At 51.2% G+C, this 16,220-nt stretch overlaps 1 protein-coding gene across 3 annotated transcripts in view; it reads right to left on the bottom strand.

Moving 5' to 3' along the window:
* The window catches only part of MGAT5B (alpha-1,6-mannosylglycoprotein 6-beta-N-acetylglucosaminyltransferase B), an 89,718-nt gene that overhangs the window by 9,407 nt on the left and 64,091 nt on the right, over positions 1 to 16,220 (bottom strand). For 2 of the 3 annotated variants that reach the window (XM_017884929.1, XM_017884926.1), the window contains 5 exons: positions 14,699 to 14,832; positions 8,287 to 8,417; positions 3,054 to 3,209; positions 380 to 526; positions 80 to 196 (listed from right to left, as the gene is read on the bottom strand). In XM_017884929.1, the coding sequence (XP_017740418.1) occupies positions 80 to 196; positions 380 to 526; positions 3,054 to 3,209; positions 8,287 to 8,417; positions 14,699 to 14,832 (685 nt within the window). Of the gene's footprint in view, positions 1 to 79; positions 197 to 379; positions 527 to 3,053; positions 3,210 to 7,761; positions 7,768 to 8,286; positions 8,418 to 14,698; positions 14,833 to 16,220 lie in introns of all 3 variants that reach the window. The other variant, XM_017884928.1, reaches the window with a different exon arrangement.

Raw genomic sequence — 16,220 nt, 5'->3', positions numbered from 1 at the left:
AGGGGCACCGTTTTCTAATCAGAGTAAAGACCAGCAGTGTGGACTAGTGGTGGTCTCAACTGCATGTGGCTGCTCTCACCTGAGTTCTCATGATGGCCTTGATGGCTGCTTCAAACTCCTCTGAGTTGTTGTAGTCGACTGTCCACACGTGGGGCTTGCCGATGAAGTTCTCCGCGTAGGGATGCTGGGAGAACACCTGGCAAGGGTACAGAGATCGCAGCTGCCCCCTGTGCCTGCCAGTGGGGCAGGGACAAAGGAAGGTACCCCATCCACGTGTCCTATCTCCTTTTGCCCCACATCTCAGTCTGCCTCTTCTAGGACCTGCAGGGGTCTCTGTCCCGGCCCCTCCTGATTGGGGACCAGGATGCTTTTCACTCACCTCTCTGGAGGTGGGCTTGCCTCGGAAGAACTCGTGGTTGAGGGAGCTGTGGGGTGGGCTGAAGCGGGACTGCAGGAAGATGCAGCCATTGGCGATGGCCTCCAGAGGGGCGGGGCCCTCGTAGGGGAAGCCAAACCCGATGAAGAGCTGCAGAATCAAGAGGCACACAGTGGTCAGGAAGCGCTGCGCTGCACAGCCCGGTCAGCCCCAGGATGCCGGGGACAAGGTTAGGCGTCAGGATATTCACAGGAGGCAGCTGGGCCACAAAAGCCAGCCCAAAACATCCTGTGCCACGGGCAAGCACTTCCCCTCTCTGGGCCTCAGTTTCCCCATCTGTAAAATAAGGGGTCTAATTAGCTATTATCAATAGTCTCTTCTTGCTCTATCAGGCTATGATTTATGATTCTGGAGGGAGGAAGAGAAGAGCAAGGGTTTCAAGCCGAGAAAGGTGCAGGCCCGCACCTACAAGAGACCTCCAGGAACCTCACTCACTCACCCCAAAAACATTTATTCAGCATCTAACTTGTGTGAGGCTATTCACAATAGCAAAGACATGGAACCAACGCAGGTGCCCATCAACGGTGGCTTGCATAAAGAAAATACAGTACATAAACACCATAAAATACTATGCAGACATTTAAAAAAGAACAAAATCATGTCCTTTTCAGCAATATGGATACAGCAGGAAGCCAATATCCTAAGTGAATTAAAGCAGGAACAGAAACCAAATACTACATATTCTCACTTATAAGTGGGAGCTAAACATTGGGTACTCATGGGCATAAAGATGGCAGCAATAGACACTGGGGACTCCTGGAGTGGGGAGGAGGAAGGGGGGTAAAGACTGAAGAATTAACCGCTGGGGACTACACTCACTACCTGGGTGACAAGATCCTTCATATCCCAAACCTCAGCATTATGCAATATACCCAGCTAACAAGCCTGCATATGAACCCCTGAAACCTAAACTAAAAGTTGAATTTTTTTTTTTTTTGAGATGAAGTCTTGCCCTGTCACTAAGCTGGAGTATGGTGGCATGGTCTCAGTTCACTGTAACCTCTGCCTCCTGGGTTCAAGCAATTCCCCTGCCTCACCCTCCTGAGTAGCTGGGACTATAGGCACATGCCACCACGCCTAGCTAACTTTTTTTTTTTTTTTCCTGGATTTTAGTAGAGACAGGGTTTCACCATGTTGGCCAGAACAGTCTCGATCTCTTAACCTCATGATCCGCCCACCTCGGCCTCCCAAAGTGCTGGGATTACAGGCATGAACCACCATGCCTGGCCAAAAATCTTATTATTATTTTTTTTTTTTTTTTTTTTTTTTTTTTGAGACGGAGTTCTCGCTCTGCGCCCAGGCTGGATGTGCAGTGGCCAGTCTCAGCTCACTGCAACTCCCGCCTACGGTTCACGCCATTTCCTGGCTAGGGCTCACCGAGTAGCTGGACTAAGCCGCCCGCACCTCGCCGGCTAGTTTTTTGTATTTTTAGTAGAGATGGGGTTCACCATGTGGCCAGGATTGGTCTCGATCTCTGACCTCGTGATCCACCCGTACTCGGCCTCCAAAGTGCTGGGATTACAGGCTTGGCCCACCGCGCCCAGCCTTATTATTTTTTAAGTAACCTATGCTAGGAGTGCACAGGGCTGGCCTGGAAGGCACTTAATAAATGATTCTGAATCTAAGGCTGTTCTGTGAGGTTGTTCAGGTTATTCACTGCACACAAGCATCTCCACTGGCCCCAACACACACACACACACACACACACACACACACACACACACACATCCAAGATGCCTTGGGAAAGAAGCTATGGTGAGATCAAGAGAGGGCCTGGGGTCAGGTGCAGTGGCTCATGTCTGTAATCCCAACACTTTAAGAAGCCAAGGTGGTAGGATCGCTTGAGCCCAGGAGTTTGACACCAGCCTGGGTAACGTAGGAAGACACCATCTCTACAAAAAATTTAAAAATTAGCCAGGTGTGGTGGTGTATGCCAATAGTCCCAGCTACTCAGGAGGCGGAGGTGAGGGGACCATGTGAGCCTAGGAGTATAAGGTTGCAGTGAGGCCTGATTGCACCACTGCACTCCAGCGTGGGCAACAGAGCAAGACCCTGTCTCATAAAAAAGAGGGTGGGGGTACCTAGAAGCTGGCTGAAGACTCTCCAGCCTCAGCTGATACTCCAGGGTCCAGTCAGGGTTTTGCCCACTGTGTCAATTGCTGCTCCAGGAGTACAGCTCAGGGACCCCGGAAGCAGTCACTCAGGACTCGTGGCTCAATGGCACTCTAGCCAGGACCCCTCTCTCCACCCACCCAACCACCCCAGCTCAGTGTCTCCAAAAGCTAGGCCTGACCCAGGAGTCCATTTGGCTGGACTGGTACTGCAAGGGGGCGGATGGGCAGCGCAACTCTACTTCCCCATCACTGAGCCACGGCTCTGCTGCTCTGCTGGCCCTGCTCAGGTCCCTTTCTCTATAGGGCCTCTCCTGCCTGGTGGGCACCCATATCTCTGCCCCTGGGCTCTGGCCAGATGTGGGGCTCAGGACAGCCGAGGATGCTGGGTTATGTCCACATGTGGAAGGGGCCTAAGTGATGGTGGCAGGCCTGGCAGGCATGGATAGTGACCTCAGTGTCTGCAGCCGGCACGTGTGAGAATGGTGTAGGGGATGGGAGCTCACTTTGGCCTTGCGCAGCAGCTGCTGAAACTCAGGTTGTGGTAAGAGGCCGTGGTTCTTCACAAAGGCTGGCACCTCAGGGGGCCGCTGGCTCTCATAGTACACAGTGCCATGGATTTCCATGTATTTGTTCAGGATGCCCAGGAACTTCTCTTTCCCCTGGAAAAAGAAGAGGAGGAGATGGGAACCTCATGCAAACCACAGAAGGCAAAGTCAGTGGAGGAAATCCCCTTGGTCTGGAAGTCAGAAGATGTGGACCCAGTCTCAGGTTGGCCATTAACTGGCTGTGGGACACTGGGAAAGGCCCCTCCCCTGTCTGGCCCTCAAAATCTATGAGTTGCAGAGACTGGACTAGAGCAGAGGTTTCAGGATTACTTTTAGCCATGAAACTGTTTTCTTTCCAAAGGAACCCTATGGGGACCAACATTTAAATGGATTCACATGGTGCCACTTGGCCTCCACTGAACCCCTAATGACCTCTAAGCTCCTCTGAGGAGCTGTAGAGCTCTCTGTAGTCCATTCATCCATCTCTCTCTCTCACCCATCCCATCCATCCTATCCATCCATCTACCCAACCACCATCCATCCATCCATCCATTTGTCCATCCGCCCATCACTCTATGCGTCCACCCACCCATCCATCCATTCACCCATCCATCCCTCTCACCCATCTACTCATCCACCCACCCATTCATCCATCCATCCCTCTCACACATCCCTCCACTCACCCATCCACTCATCCATCTACCCATCCATCCTCTCATCCATCCATCTTATCTGTCCATCCCTTCTTTCATCGAAGGAGGGGGACCTCTGATGGAAGCTCCATATTTGGAATTTGAACTCAGGGGAATTACACCCTAGAAAAAAGGATGAAACACAGCTAGACCAGTCCTTACAGGGGCTGAATCCATTTTGTCTCAATCACTATATTGATTACAGTGATCCGAGATTGCTAGGGCCTCCAGCTACGAGCCAAGAGTAAAAGTAAATTCTCTCTGGAATAAAATAGAGTCATCCCTGATCTTAAATTATCTCTATAATTCTTCATATTCATTTTCCAGAACTCAAAAAAAAAAAAATAAATAACCATTGAAATCCCAATCAAACCTCCAGTACTTATTTTGTAGAAATTGACAAGCTGATTCTAAAACTCATTTGGAAACACAAAAGACCTACAACAGACAAAACAACTTTGAGAAAGAACACAGTTAGCAGGCTTATATTACTGATGTCAAGACTTATAAAGCCACAGTAATCCAGATAGTGTGGTATCGGTATCAAGATAGACAAATAGATCAATGGAACAGAATAGAGACTCCAGAAATAGACCCACACACAGTATGGTGAATTGATTTTCAACAAAGGTACAAAACATTTTAGTGGAGGAAGGATGGTTTTATCAATAAATGGTCATGAAACATAATATCTATATGCAAAAAACTGAAAGAACTTTATACTTATATGTAAAAGTTCATGCAAAATGGATCACAGACTTAAATGCAAAACCGAAAACTACAAAACTTATACAAAAAAATAGGAAAAAATCTTTGTAATCTTGTGTTCGACAAAGATTTCTTAAATACAACACCAAAAGCACAATCCATAAAAGAAAACACTGGACTTCATTAAAATCAAGAACTTTTGCTCTTTGAAAGACATTGTTTTTTGTTTGTTTTTGAGACGGAGTCTCCCTCTGTCGCCCAGGCTGGAGCGCAGTGGTACCATCTCGGCTCACTGTATCCTCCACTTCCTGGGTTCAAGCAGTTCTCCTGCCTGAGTCTCCTGAGTAGCTGGGATTACAGGCATGCGCCACCACGCCGGGCTAATTTTTTGTATTTTTAGTAGAGATGGGGTTTCACCTTGTTAGTGAGGCTGGTCTCAATCTCCTGACCTCGTGATCCACCCACCTCAGCCTCCCAAAGTGCTGGGATTACAGGTGTGAGCCGCCACACCCGGCCAAAAGACACTGTTAAGAGAAAGACAAGGCCAGGCACAGTGGCTCATGCCTGTAATGCCAGGACTTTCAGAGGCTGAGGCAGGAGGATCGCTTGAGCCCAGGAGTTTGTGACCAGAATGGGCAACATAGCGAGACCCTGTCTCTCTGTCTCTATCTACACACACACACACACACACACACACACACACACATATATATATATGTTTAAAAAGAGAGAGAGAGACAAGCCACAGATGGGAAGAAAATATTTATAAAGCACATATTTGATATAAGACTTGGATCCAGAATATACAAAGAACTCTAACAACTCCATAGTAAGAAAATAAACAACCTAATACAAACAACCTAATATTTTCAATGAGTAAAACTTTTTAAAAAGACACATTACCAAAAAAAAAAAAAAAAAAAAAAAAAAAACAAAAAAGATATATGGAAGACTAATAAACACACAAAAATATCTTCATCATTAGTCATTAGGAAAAATGCCAATTTAAACAACAAGAAGACACGATTCCATGCCTGTTAAAATGGCTGAAATTTACAACACTGACCATCTCAAGCATTGATGAATTTGTTAAATAATTGAAAGCCTCCTACATTGCTGGTAGGACTATAACATGGCATGACCACCTTTTTAAAAAAAGTTAAACACACTTCTACAGTATTAACCAGCCATTATATTCTTAGGCATTTACCCAGGAGAAATGAAAGCATATGTTTCTACAAAAAATTGTACACAAACCAAAAAGGCTAGTCAAGACTCCCTGAGTTGGTTTTGCAATTTATTCATGGGTTGCCACCTACGGATTGAAAAGTTCCACCCAAGCTCACCCAGATGACTCTCTGAGGGCCTGGAATGTTTCCTTCAGGGATGAGGGTGGGTTTGCCCTGGGCCTGAACCAGCTGCCTTTCCCTCCTTCCTGCTTCATTCCCTCGTTCCCTCACCCTCGCCTCCTGGGACTACACTCTACTAAAATAGCACCTAAGCCTTAGCCTCAGGCTCCACTTTCTGGGGAATGCAGAATAAGACAGACCCGCTTAGCACAAAAATCACCCAACACCTTGCCCTGGGTCCCCAGCTCCTGCTCCCCATAAGGATGATAAATGACCTTCCATCTCCCCTCCTTCCTCCTCTGCTTCTCGGCCACCTGGTCCCCTGAACTCTGGAAGGCATCTCTCCCAGGATGCTGCTTTCATTTTTCTCTTCATCCAGCCACCTCTGACTTCCTTTGGTTACAAATGCCAGAGCAAGGATGTCTTTTTTTGGAAGCGGCTTCTTTGAGGTCTCTAGCTGAACAGGATTGCCTCAGGCTATCACAGAAGTTCCAGCGCTAGAGATAAAACCTTTCTCTTTCCAGACTTCATAACCTCTCATTCTCTTGGGCCAGTTTAATAGCATTTTCTGATAAAGGTAGATCCCATGTGTTCCACAACCCTCCGACTCTGCCCTCTTCTCCAGCGCCCAGTACCCACAGCTTCCCGGCCTTCCCTCCCTGCAGCTGTGGCAATCAGCATGGGGAGCCTCCCCTCCCAGCGCCCCCCTCCACACCCCACAGTGACCTCTGACATCTCAGCAGAGGTCTTGGACCTTGATTCCTGCTTCCAAGCCTTCTCTCTGCCATTCTCCAAGGCTTCATAATGCTGAACAGACTGTGCAGTCAGGGCCAAGCACCCCTGGCTCTGGACTTAGATTGATGTAGGCTGGAACATCAGCTCGGCGCTTACTAGCTATGGGTCACCTTCTAACCCACTGTGCCCTGGTGTCCTCATTTGTGGAGTGTGCAGGATCACACGCAGTACCTACCTCATGGTGTGAAGGTGGAATAAGAGATGCACATGAACCCTCAGCACAATGCCTGGCACATAGCAAGCTCTCGGTGAACAGTAGCCTCTTGGGTGGATGCCACCCAGATGGTGAGATCCCCCCTCTGAGTCCTCCTTCTCTCCTCCTTCCTCAGTCATAGAACCCAGAACTGGGCTGGGCACATTGAGCTGAGCTCCCTGGAAATAAAGTCACCCAGCGTCCCCTGGAAGTGGGCATGGCCCTGTGGCCAAGATGGAGCTGATGAGCAGTGCGGGAAACGTGGTGTCCCCTCTGCTCCTTCCTTCTCCTTGCTGACTGGGATGCAGATGTAATGACTCGAATGCCTATAGTCATCTTGAACCATGAGACAAGGCCAGGGTGGAAACTCAACACGGTGGGTCAAGGTAACAAGACCCCCGGGAACGCCACACCAGCCCTCCCGACCTCTGGAATTTGCAAGCAGGAAAGAAAATATACTTCCATCTTGTTTAAATCATGATTATTTGGGGGTTTTCCTGGGACAGCTGGATCTAACACAGCTGTGAGAGTGATTAAATCCAACGATCATGTAACAGGCCTGATGTAGGGTGCAGGGGCTTCCCCTGACTTGTATCTTCATTATTAACCTTGACCTCATGCCACCTGCCTGATGCAATAACCCATCGAACGCTGGTCCCTCTCACTCCCAGGAGCTGCCCTGTGGCCATGCCAAGCAGGACCTTGACCTCCAGGGACCTGCCTCCCTGTCACAGAGGAGCCAGGAAAGATGGCTCCCAGGACCTTGCTGTCCCCATCACCCTCCTCCCCACCTTGGTCCATCCACAGGAACCACAAGCCCCAGAGAGCCTGAGTCAGGGGAACATCACGAGGAGAGACCCCTGGAGGGGCTGCTGGAGAGGGGAAGGGAGCAGAGGGCAGAAGGGGCAGGCGGCAAGCGGTTTCCATACCTGGAGCTGCCTCGTGGCCAGGGGGAGCGCAGGGAACAGAGAGAGAGACAGCAGGTTAGTCGTGATTCGCAGACAACACCCCATGCAGGCAGCTCCTCTCTGGGGACCCCCAACCCTAAAGATGAGGTTCTAATCTCTAAGCCTCTCTTGTTTTTCTCTGCCTTTCATCCCACAGAACCCCCAAGTCTAGCCTGACCACCCCCCACCCACTGACGACGCCCTTGCTGGGCTTACATTGTCTATTGATCTGTTCCTTGGGAGGGTGGAAGATTTAGTCACAGTCCTCAATTAAGGAATCATTTATTACGAGAGTCCGGGGGACAAGCTGTCAGCTTCCCGACTGGGTGTCTTTAAATAGCAGTTAGGAACTTTTTGTCCCGAACTGTTCATGGGAGACATTTCCAGCATGCAGGGCTTGGGCGGGAGGTGGGCGCCGCATCCTGGAAGGAGGAGATGCGGGACCGAGGCGGGGGCCTGTGCCGGGCAGGCTGCTGCTTCCTGCGCGCGCACAGGGGCCGCGCTTACCTTCCAGATGCTCGCCTCCTTGCCGTACACCACGGCCATGTTGCTGGCCTTGCCGCCTTTGATGAGCTGCTTCTCCGTCTCGTTGAGCTCCTCGGACACGAAGCCCATGAAGGAGTTGTCGGGGGTGTGAGCTGCAGCCCAAGCATGCAAAAGGAATGGGGTCACCAAACAACCAATGGCAGCCCCAGGCCTCCCTGGACTGCCCCGCCCAAGAGGTCCTCTTTTGACAGGGGTGGGAAAGGGGGTGGGGCGTAGGAGTGCAGGTCCGGAGAGCCCTGGCCTGGGAACCCCCTTCCCAGAGACTGCCATAAAGCTCAGAGCAGAAGGAAACCTAGGCCTGGCATAGTGGCTCACGCCCATAATCCCAGCACTTTGGGAGGCCGAGGCGGGAGGATCCCTTGAGCCCAGGAGTTTGAAATCACCCTTGGCAACGAAGTGAGACCCTGTCTCTATTTAAAAATAGAAAAATTAGCCAGGCATGGTGGCACGCGCCTGTAGTCCCAGACACTCGAGAGGCTGAAGTGGGAGAATCGCTTGGGTCCACTAGTTCAAGGCTGCAGTGAGCTTTGATTGCACCGCTGCACTCCAGCCCGGGCAATAGAGTGAGACCCTGTGCAAGAAGGAGAAAGAAGGATAAGAAGACGAAGACAAAGATGGAGACGGAGGAGGAAGAGGAGGAGGAGGAGGAGGAAAAAAGAAGGAGGAGGAGAAAGAAGAGGAGGAGGAGGAGGAAAAAAGGAGGAGGAGAAAAAGGAGGAGGAAGGGGAGGAGGAGGAGGAGGAAGAAGAAGGAAGAAGCACCAGCAGCAGTAGCAGCAGCAGCCTAAGAGGTCATCAAGTCCCCCTGTTTGTTTTCAGATAAGGAAACTGAGGCTGAGGCCCCAGGTGACCCAGCAGGGACTCTGCCCTCCTCACAGTCCCTGGAGCACCAAGCTTTGGCTGTGCCTCTGACTTATCTTTCCGCCTCCACCTGAGCCCATAGGCAGTGTCTGTCATTCCAGGTGGAACTTTCTCCACCTTCTCCATGACTTCACCCCGGCCTAGGCCGCATCAGCTCTCAGTGGGACCACCCTGACAGCTGCCTCCCCATTCCTGTGGCTGTCTTGGTAGAGTCTTTTCTCTGAAATGACACTTTTGAATCTAGGCCATATCAGGTTCCTCCTCTGCACAAAACCCCATATACCAAAGTCCACCTGACAATCACCAGGCTCTGCCTCCATTTCCCTCCCACTGCATCTTTGACCATCCAGCTCACCCAGAGCCCTGCTGGACGCAACCCCTCTCCATACAGAACTGTGCTCACAGGCCGGTGAGAGGTCTCTCCTGACCCCGGTCACTCATTGTCCCCTTAACAGCTTTATTTTTCATCACAGCACTTACTGACCAGACATTAGACTATATATTTATTTGTTCATGTATAATTGTCAGAATAGGCCGGGTGTGGTGGCTCACGCCTATAATCCCAGCACTTTGGGAGGCCGCGGCGGGTGGATCACCTGAGGTCAGGAGTTCAAGACCAGCCTGGCCAACATGGCAAAACCCCGTCTCTACTAAAAATATAAAAATTAGCCAGGTGTGGTGGCACACTCCTGTCATCCCAGCTACTCAGAAGGCTGAGGCACGAGAATCACTTGAACCTGGGACGTGGAGGTTTTAGTGAGCCAAGATCACGCCACTACACTCCTGCCTAGGCAACAGAGCAAGACTCATCTCCAAAAACAATAATAATAATTGTTAAAATAGAAGCCCCTTGTGGGCAATGGTTCTGTTTTGTTCACTTCTGTGCTCCCAGCACCTGAAACAGAGCCTGGGCTGGCTGAATGAATGCTGGACAAAGATGGATGAGACGGGGAGACAGCTTCCCATTCCCACCTCCAAGCATTGTCCCTGCTGCTGTCCCCTTGGCCTGCACTGCCCTCCTCCCTTTGTCTTGGATGAGGAAATTCTACTCAGCCTTCGGGGCCCCTCTCACACAACACCTCTTCCTGGAAGCCTTCTCACAGGTGGACTGTGCCTCCCTTTGTGGCCCCATCTGCGGCAGTTAGGTCTGTGTTAAAGCAGGGATCGCCCCGGGACTTCCTCGCCATTTGACTTATTTGTTCCCAGGAACCCACACACCAGGGCCAGGCAACATGTTTGATCTCGTGCTCCAATTCCATGGCCATGTGTGGAGCGCAGTGACTGCTAAAGCTCTGTCCGCCAGGGAGGGGTTAAGAGGAACATGAGAGCTGTGAATCTGCAAGACACACAAGCCCTGCTTTCTGCGCACTAGGATCCCGAATAAACCATTTATTGAATCCAATGATATTTAATCTACCTTCCTGCATGGAAGGGGCTATGGTGAGCGAGGAGTCTGGGAGCAGCCGCCCAGCCTTGATTTCCCACAACAGCCTCGATTCTAAATACCCTATTTCTTCATTTTGAATGCACATCCCCCACATTTTAATGTTTCTCCAATTGGGATGCATGTTTTAATCAAATGCATAGATCTACTGTAGTATTTCCACCCACCCCTCCAGGCCCACAAGATGTAGTAATCGACATCTGGTACAGCTTAGAAGAGATGATGGTTTCCTGTGTAAGTGCCCCCAAAGCTCACAGATTCTTGGGCCTAAAAATCCAACTACAGAACCAACCAATCTCTCCTCTAGAGCTTCAGGAGGATCAGGAGGAGCCCTGGAGGCCTGGAGTTCTTTCTGTGGGTGGTCAGGGTCAGGACAGCTCTCCGTCTGAGGAGGCTCTGTCCACGCCAGGCAAAGCAGCCCCTGCCCGACCCTGTTTACCTGTCCAGCACTCATCTTCCCCCTCCCCTCTGGCTCCTCCAAAGCTGCCACCCAGCCCTCTCTCCCGTTTCCACCACTCTCTAAAGCTGAAGAATCCTGCACTAAACTGCCTTCATTCCACCAACTCCACCAGAAGGGACACATTTAGAACACGGTTAGCTAAGCCAGTCGGAGGGGAACAGGGAAGTATTGCAACCAATTAAAATAACAGGGACCATTAAGCCAAGAGCTCCTGGGGGCAGAGCAAGGGTAAGTCCAGGAGAGACAGCAGCTCCCCCAGTTAGCTCTCTGGGGAAATCAGTCAGCTAGATGGGAAAAGGCCTGCTCCTGATTTCCTTCCTGGACTCTGAGCCATTAAAACTGGCCAGCCTCCCTCTTCCCTTTTGTCCCCACTTTCTTCGATTTATTCAATCAATTAATGTTCTCTGAGGACCTAGGTTGGCTCCAGAGAGATTAAGATAAACCAATTAGTGGCCCCTTTTTGAGTGGTTCATGATCTATCAGGGAAAAGCAATGTATAAGCAAATAACTCTAACATACTTCAATATATGCTTTAACAGAGTTAAGTTTAAGAATTATAAAAATAGAGGTAAAGAGGCAATACATTCTGCCTGGAGTAGATGAGGGGATCAGTGAAAGTGATGGTAAAAAGAGGAGACATTTGACTTGAGGTTTTGAAGGATGAGTAGGAGTTTGCCAGGTCTGGAAATCCACATCCAGTGGGCTCCACCCTGGGACAAGTCCTCATTTTCTCACTGCAGGATATTGCAGAAGCTTCTTAACCCATTTCTGCTTCCCCCTCCTACCTGTTCCATCGTCTTTGGCCACCTGCAGTCCGACAGGATAATATGCCTCAATAAAGATATTTCTCCAGCTAGACACAGTGGCTCACGCCTGTAATCCCAGCAGTTTGGGAGACTGAGGCAGGTGGATCACCTGAGCTCAGGAGTTCCAGACTAGCCTGGGCAATAAGGTAAAACCCTCTCTCTACTAAAAATACAAAAATTAGCCAGACAAGGTGGCGTGTGCCTGTGGTCTCAGCTACTCCAAAGGCTATGCACAAGAATCTCTTGAACCCGGGAGGCGGAAGTTGCAGGGAGCCGAGATCGCACCACTGCACTCCAACCTGAGTGACAGAGTAAGACTCTGTCTCAGAAAGAAAGAAAGAAAAAAGGCCGGGTGCGATGGCTCACGCCTGTAATCCCAGCACTTTGGGAGTCCAAGGCGGGCAGATCATGAGGTCACGAAATTGAGGTAACACAGTGAAACCCCATCTCTACTAAAAATACAAAAAATTAGCTAGGTGAGGTGGCGGGCACCTGTAGTCCCAGCTACTTGGGAGGCTGAGGCAGGAGAATCGCTTGAACCCGGGAGGCGGAGGTTGCAGTGAGCCAAGATCATGCCACTGCCCTCCAGCCTGGGGGACAGAGTGAGACTCTGTCTCAAAAAAAAAAAAAAAAAAAAGTTTTTTCATGACATTTTTTAGCTGAAGAACCTTCAGTGGTCCTCCAACGTGAACTCAGGAACCTTGGCTAAAAGACCCCACTCCTTGGTGCCCTGATCCTCCATGCTCCTCTTACCAGCCTCCAATCTGACTGCTTCCCTTCTTTTTTTTCTTTTTCTCTCTCTTTTTTTCTTTTTTTCCCTGAGACAGAATCTTGCTCTGTTGCCCAGGCTGGAGTGCAGTGGCGCCATCTCAGCTCACTGCAACCTCCATCTCCCGGGTTCAAGCGATTCTCCTGCCTCAGCCTCCCAAGTAGCTGAAATTACAGGCACCCACCACCTCGCCCAGCTAATTTTTGTATTTTTAGTAGAGACGGGGTTTCACCATGTTGGCCAGGCTGGTCTCGAACTTCTGACCTCATGATCTGCCCACCTCAGTCTCCCAAAGTGCTGGGATTACAGGTGTGAGCCACTGCGCCCGGCCTGACTGCTTCCCTTCTAAGTGATCTAATCACCCAAGCCTCTCATCTCCATAGCTTTTCCTCTTCCACAGCCCAGAGCAACACCATTTCCTCCCACCTCTATTTCCATTCCCCATTTCCTTTCCCTCCAGAAATCTGCTCCCTGTGCTTGCTCTACCCCAAGCACTTTTCTGCTGGGAGGACAGTGAGAAGTCTCACGCAACCTTGAAATGGGCCCTGCAGAAGGAGTCTGGTCCCGCCTGAGCTGTGTGACCTCAGGCTGCATGCTCTACCTCTCTGGGCCTCAGTTTTCTCATCTGGACTGCATGGGCCCCAGGAGCCTTCCCACTTTCCCAACCCTCTGGGATTCAATGATGCCATTACTTATTTATTCAAAAATCACATCTGCCCCAGTACAGCCTCGAGTCTAGAGAATCAGAAAAAAAAAAAAAGAATAGTCCAAGCACCCACAAGAAATGCCATGAATTTGACAGGCTAAATACAAATCATATACTTTACTCACAAGCAAGTCCCTCAGGACTCCGCTCAGAGTCTACGTTGCTCTTAATTTAATAGATGCAATCCTAACAAGGGTGCTTATCTAGCTTTCTGGCCCAGAGCCTTCAAAGAGCCACACGCAAGATGCCGCTGGAGGCAGATGTACTGACAACAATTAAAAGTGACAGCCAAGAGCCTCCCAATAAGGTGGAAGAGCGCAGCGTGAAGCAGACACGAGGAGGGGACACAGCTCCACACCTCTGCCGTCCAGAAGGGCAGGCCCATGCACCTGGGAGGCAGAGAACTGACCCTGAGTTGTCAAGAAAAGGTGAAATTGTTTTCAGTGAGCTGCATTTAACAGGATAGGTCAGTGTGTGTATATACATTTTAGAGTATCATTAAAAACAGCTGAAACCCGGGCACGGTGGCTTGTGCCTGTAATCCCAGCAGTTTGGGAGGCCTATGTGGGCGGATCGCTTGAGCCCAGGAATTCAAGACCAGCCCGGGCAACCTGGTGAAACCCTTTCTCTGCAAAAAATATAAAAATTAGCTGGGAGTGGTGGCGGATGCCTGTAATACCAGCTACTTGGGAGGCTGAGGCTGGAGGATCACTTGAGCCCAGGAGGTTGAGGCTGCAGTGAGCCGAGGAGATCACACTACTGCACTCCAACCTGGGCAATAGAGCGAGATCCTGTCTCAAAAAACAAACAAACAAATAGCTGAAGCCCAGCTCCACTCACGTTCCTTGCCTGGAGCCCTGGCAGACAAGTCCACTCCTGCATTTCTGGAACCTTCCAGTTCTTCCCGCATCCCTCTTTACTGCATCTGTTCCCTCTGCCTGCCTGCTCCTTTCCACCCAGGGAAGTTCTCCAACCTACTCTGGAATGCCTCTCTTTCTGGAAGGCCACGGAGTCCCCTGTGTTCTGGAACTGTGTGCCCAACCGCCCTCCTGGAGGGTGAAGGATATGTCTGCTGGAGTCAGGGAGGTCACCCCGCCCTGGACATCCCCTCCATGCTTCCTGCTCCCCAAATAGCACCAGAGGCTTCCTTCCTGGTTCATACACTCACGGAGAAGGAGAACGTGATGCTTGCTGGGTCCCACCACCCCACTGGCTGGAGAAGGAAAGAGAGGGAGGAGTGAGACCCTGGCCGCCTCTCGTGCCACCTCTGAGAACCACCAGGAGGACCTCCTGACCCTGACCCCACCCCTGCCCTGTGGGGCACTCACGAAACATGGTCATGAACTGCTTGGGGTTGAGGTTCCAGTAGCCCCAGTTGGTCCGGTAGCCATGCAGCGTGGCGTACTCCTCGTGGTTGTATGCAGGTTCCGTCCCGAAGGTATCGATGACCCTGATTCGGCACCTGCTCCCCCAGGGACCGGGAACCAGGGTCAGTAATCTCCCTGCGTATCCCTGGGCTGGAGTTGCCCCAGCCACAAGCACTGTCACTGGCCAGTGGTGGGGTCAGAGTAGCACAGTGTGTGTTAGCACTTGGACTAGGACACTGCCTCGCTGTGTGACCACAGGCAAGTGCCTTCACTTCTCTGTGCTGCCTCATCTGTCAAGTGGGAAAAACAACAGCCCAACTGTCTCAGGATTGTAGGGAAGCTCCTGGCCCATGGTCCGTGGTTAGCACTCAGGAACTGTAGCCATTACTGCCACCCAGAAGGGAGGCACTGTTTGGAGAGAGGGTCCCTCTCTGTTGTCCACCGCGTCCTCTATACAATTTGCACCTGCCTGGGTCGGGAGTCCATAGCCCCTCTGCTCAGGAGCCTGACACCCCTGGATGTGCCCGGTCTATAGGGCCAGGATGCAACAGGCAGGGTCCCAGGCACTGCCCATGGGCTGTCTTTGGGTGGCAGTACTTCTGAGCCTCCTCTGCAAGGCTGGTCCCAGCCGGGGTGGACCCTGCAGCTGGGCAGAGGCTCTGCTCCACAGGGCTCTTCTCCCTCTGCTGCCTCCAGCAGTGGAAGCCTAAGTTCAAAACAGAGGGGCCTTGTCCCTATAGATCCGCCAACCGCAGGGCCAGACGAACTCCAAGGCCACTCTCAATGGGCCACAGCCCCAGAGCCACACGCTCTGCCCACCCTACCCCCTGGAAGGGGCACCTGAAGAAAAGCACCAAGACTCAGAGGCCCTGCAAGGAGCTCCTCACCCCAGCGTCCTTCCTGGTGACCCAGAATTGTCTGCAGAGTGCTGAGGTCGGCACTTTTCCCCCAGGGAAGGAGCCTGGGGTGGGAGGAGAGAGCGCCGAGTGCATAGAGAACGCGCATTAATAATAAAAGCAATAACACTGCCTGTCACTTTTTTCCCTAATAAAATCATGTGGGATCGTCAATGGGACTGGAGCACACGTAATAAATAGCAGGGCTCTCTGTGCTAAATTAAGCCCCACATCCCGCTGGCTGCAGTGAGACAGGGAGCGATGGCCTTGGCCTTCCTCCAGACAGAGAGGGTGGGGTGGAGGAAGAGAGGGGAGTGCTGAGCAACTCTCCCCACCCCAAGGTCCCCACAGCAGGGTCACAGCCCTGGTTACTGTCCCGTTCCCTTGTACCTCTCTCTCCAATTCCTCAGCCCCACTCCATGTAGATTACCCTGGTCCCCTGCCCCCGGCCTCAAAGCAGCAGAGGGGTGATGGAGCAACTCCCTGAGTGGTTTATTAATTATCATTGTGTTAGCCGGGAGGCAGTTATGAAGTGGCAGGGGAGGGGAGGGGAGGGAAAGGGAGAGAAGGGGAGGGGAAAGGGGGGA

Source organism: Rhinopithecus bieti, unplaced genomic scaffold, assembly GCF_001698545.2.
Source record: "Rhinopithecus bieti isolate Rb0 unplaced genomic scaffold, ASM169854v2 scaffold_13400, whole genome shotgun sequence".
In the NCBI taxonomy this organism is placed as follows: Eukaryota; Metazoa; Chordata; class Mammalia; order Primates; family Cercopithecidae; genus Rhinopithecus; species Rhinopithecus bieti.
The sequence above is the reverse complement of the archived record's forward strand: the minus strand, read 5'-3'. Positions and strand labels throughout refer to the sequence as shown.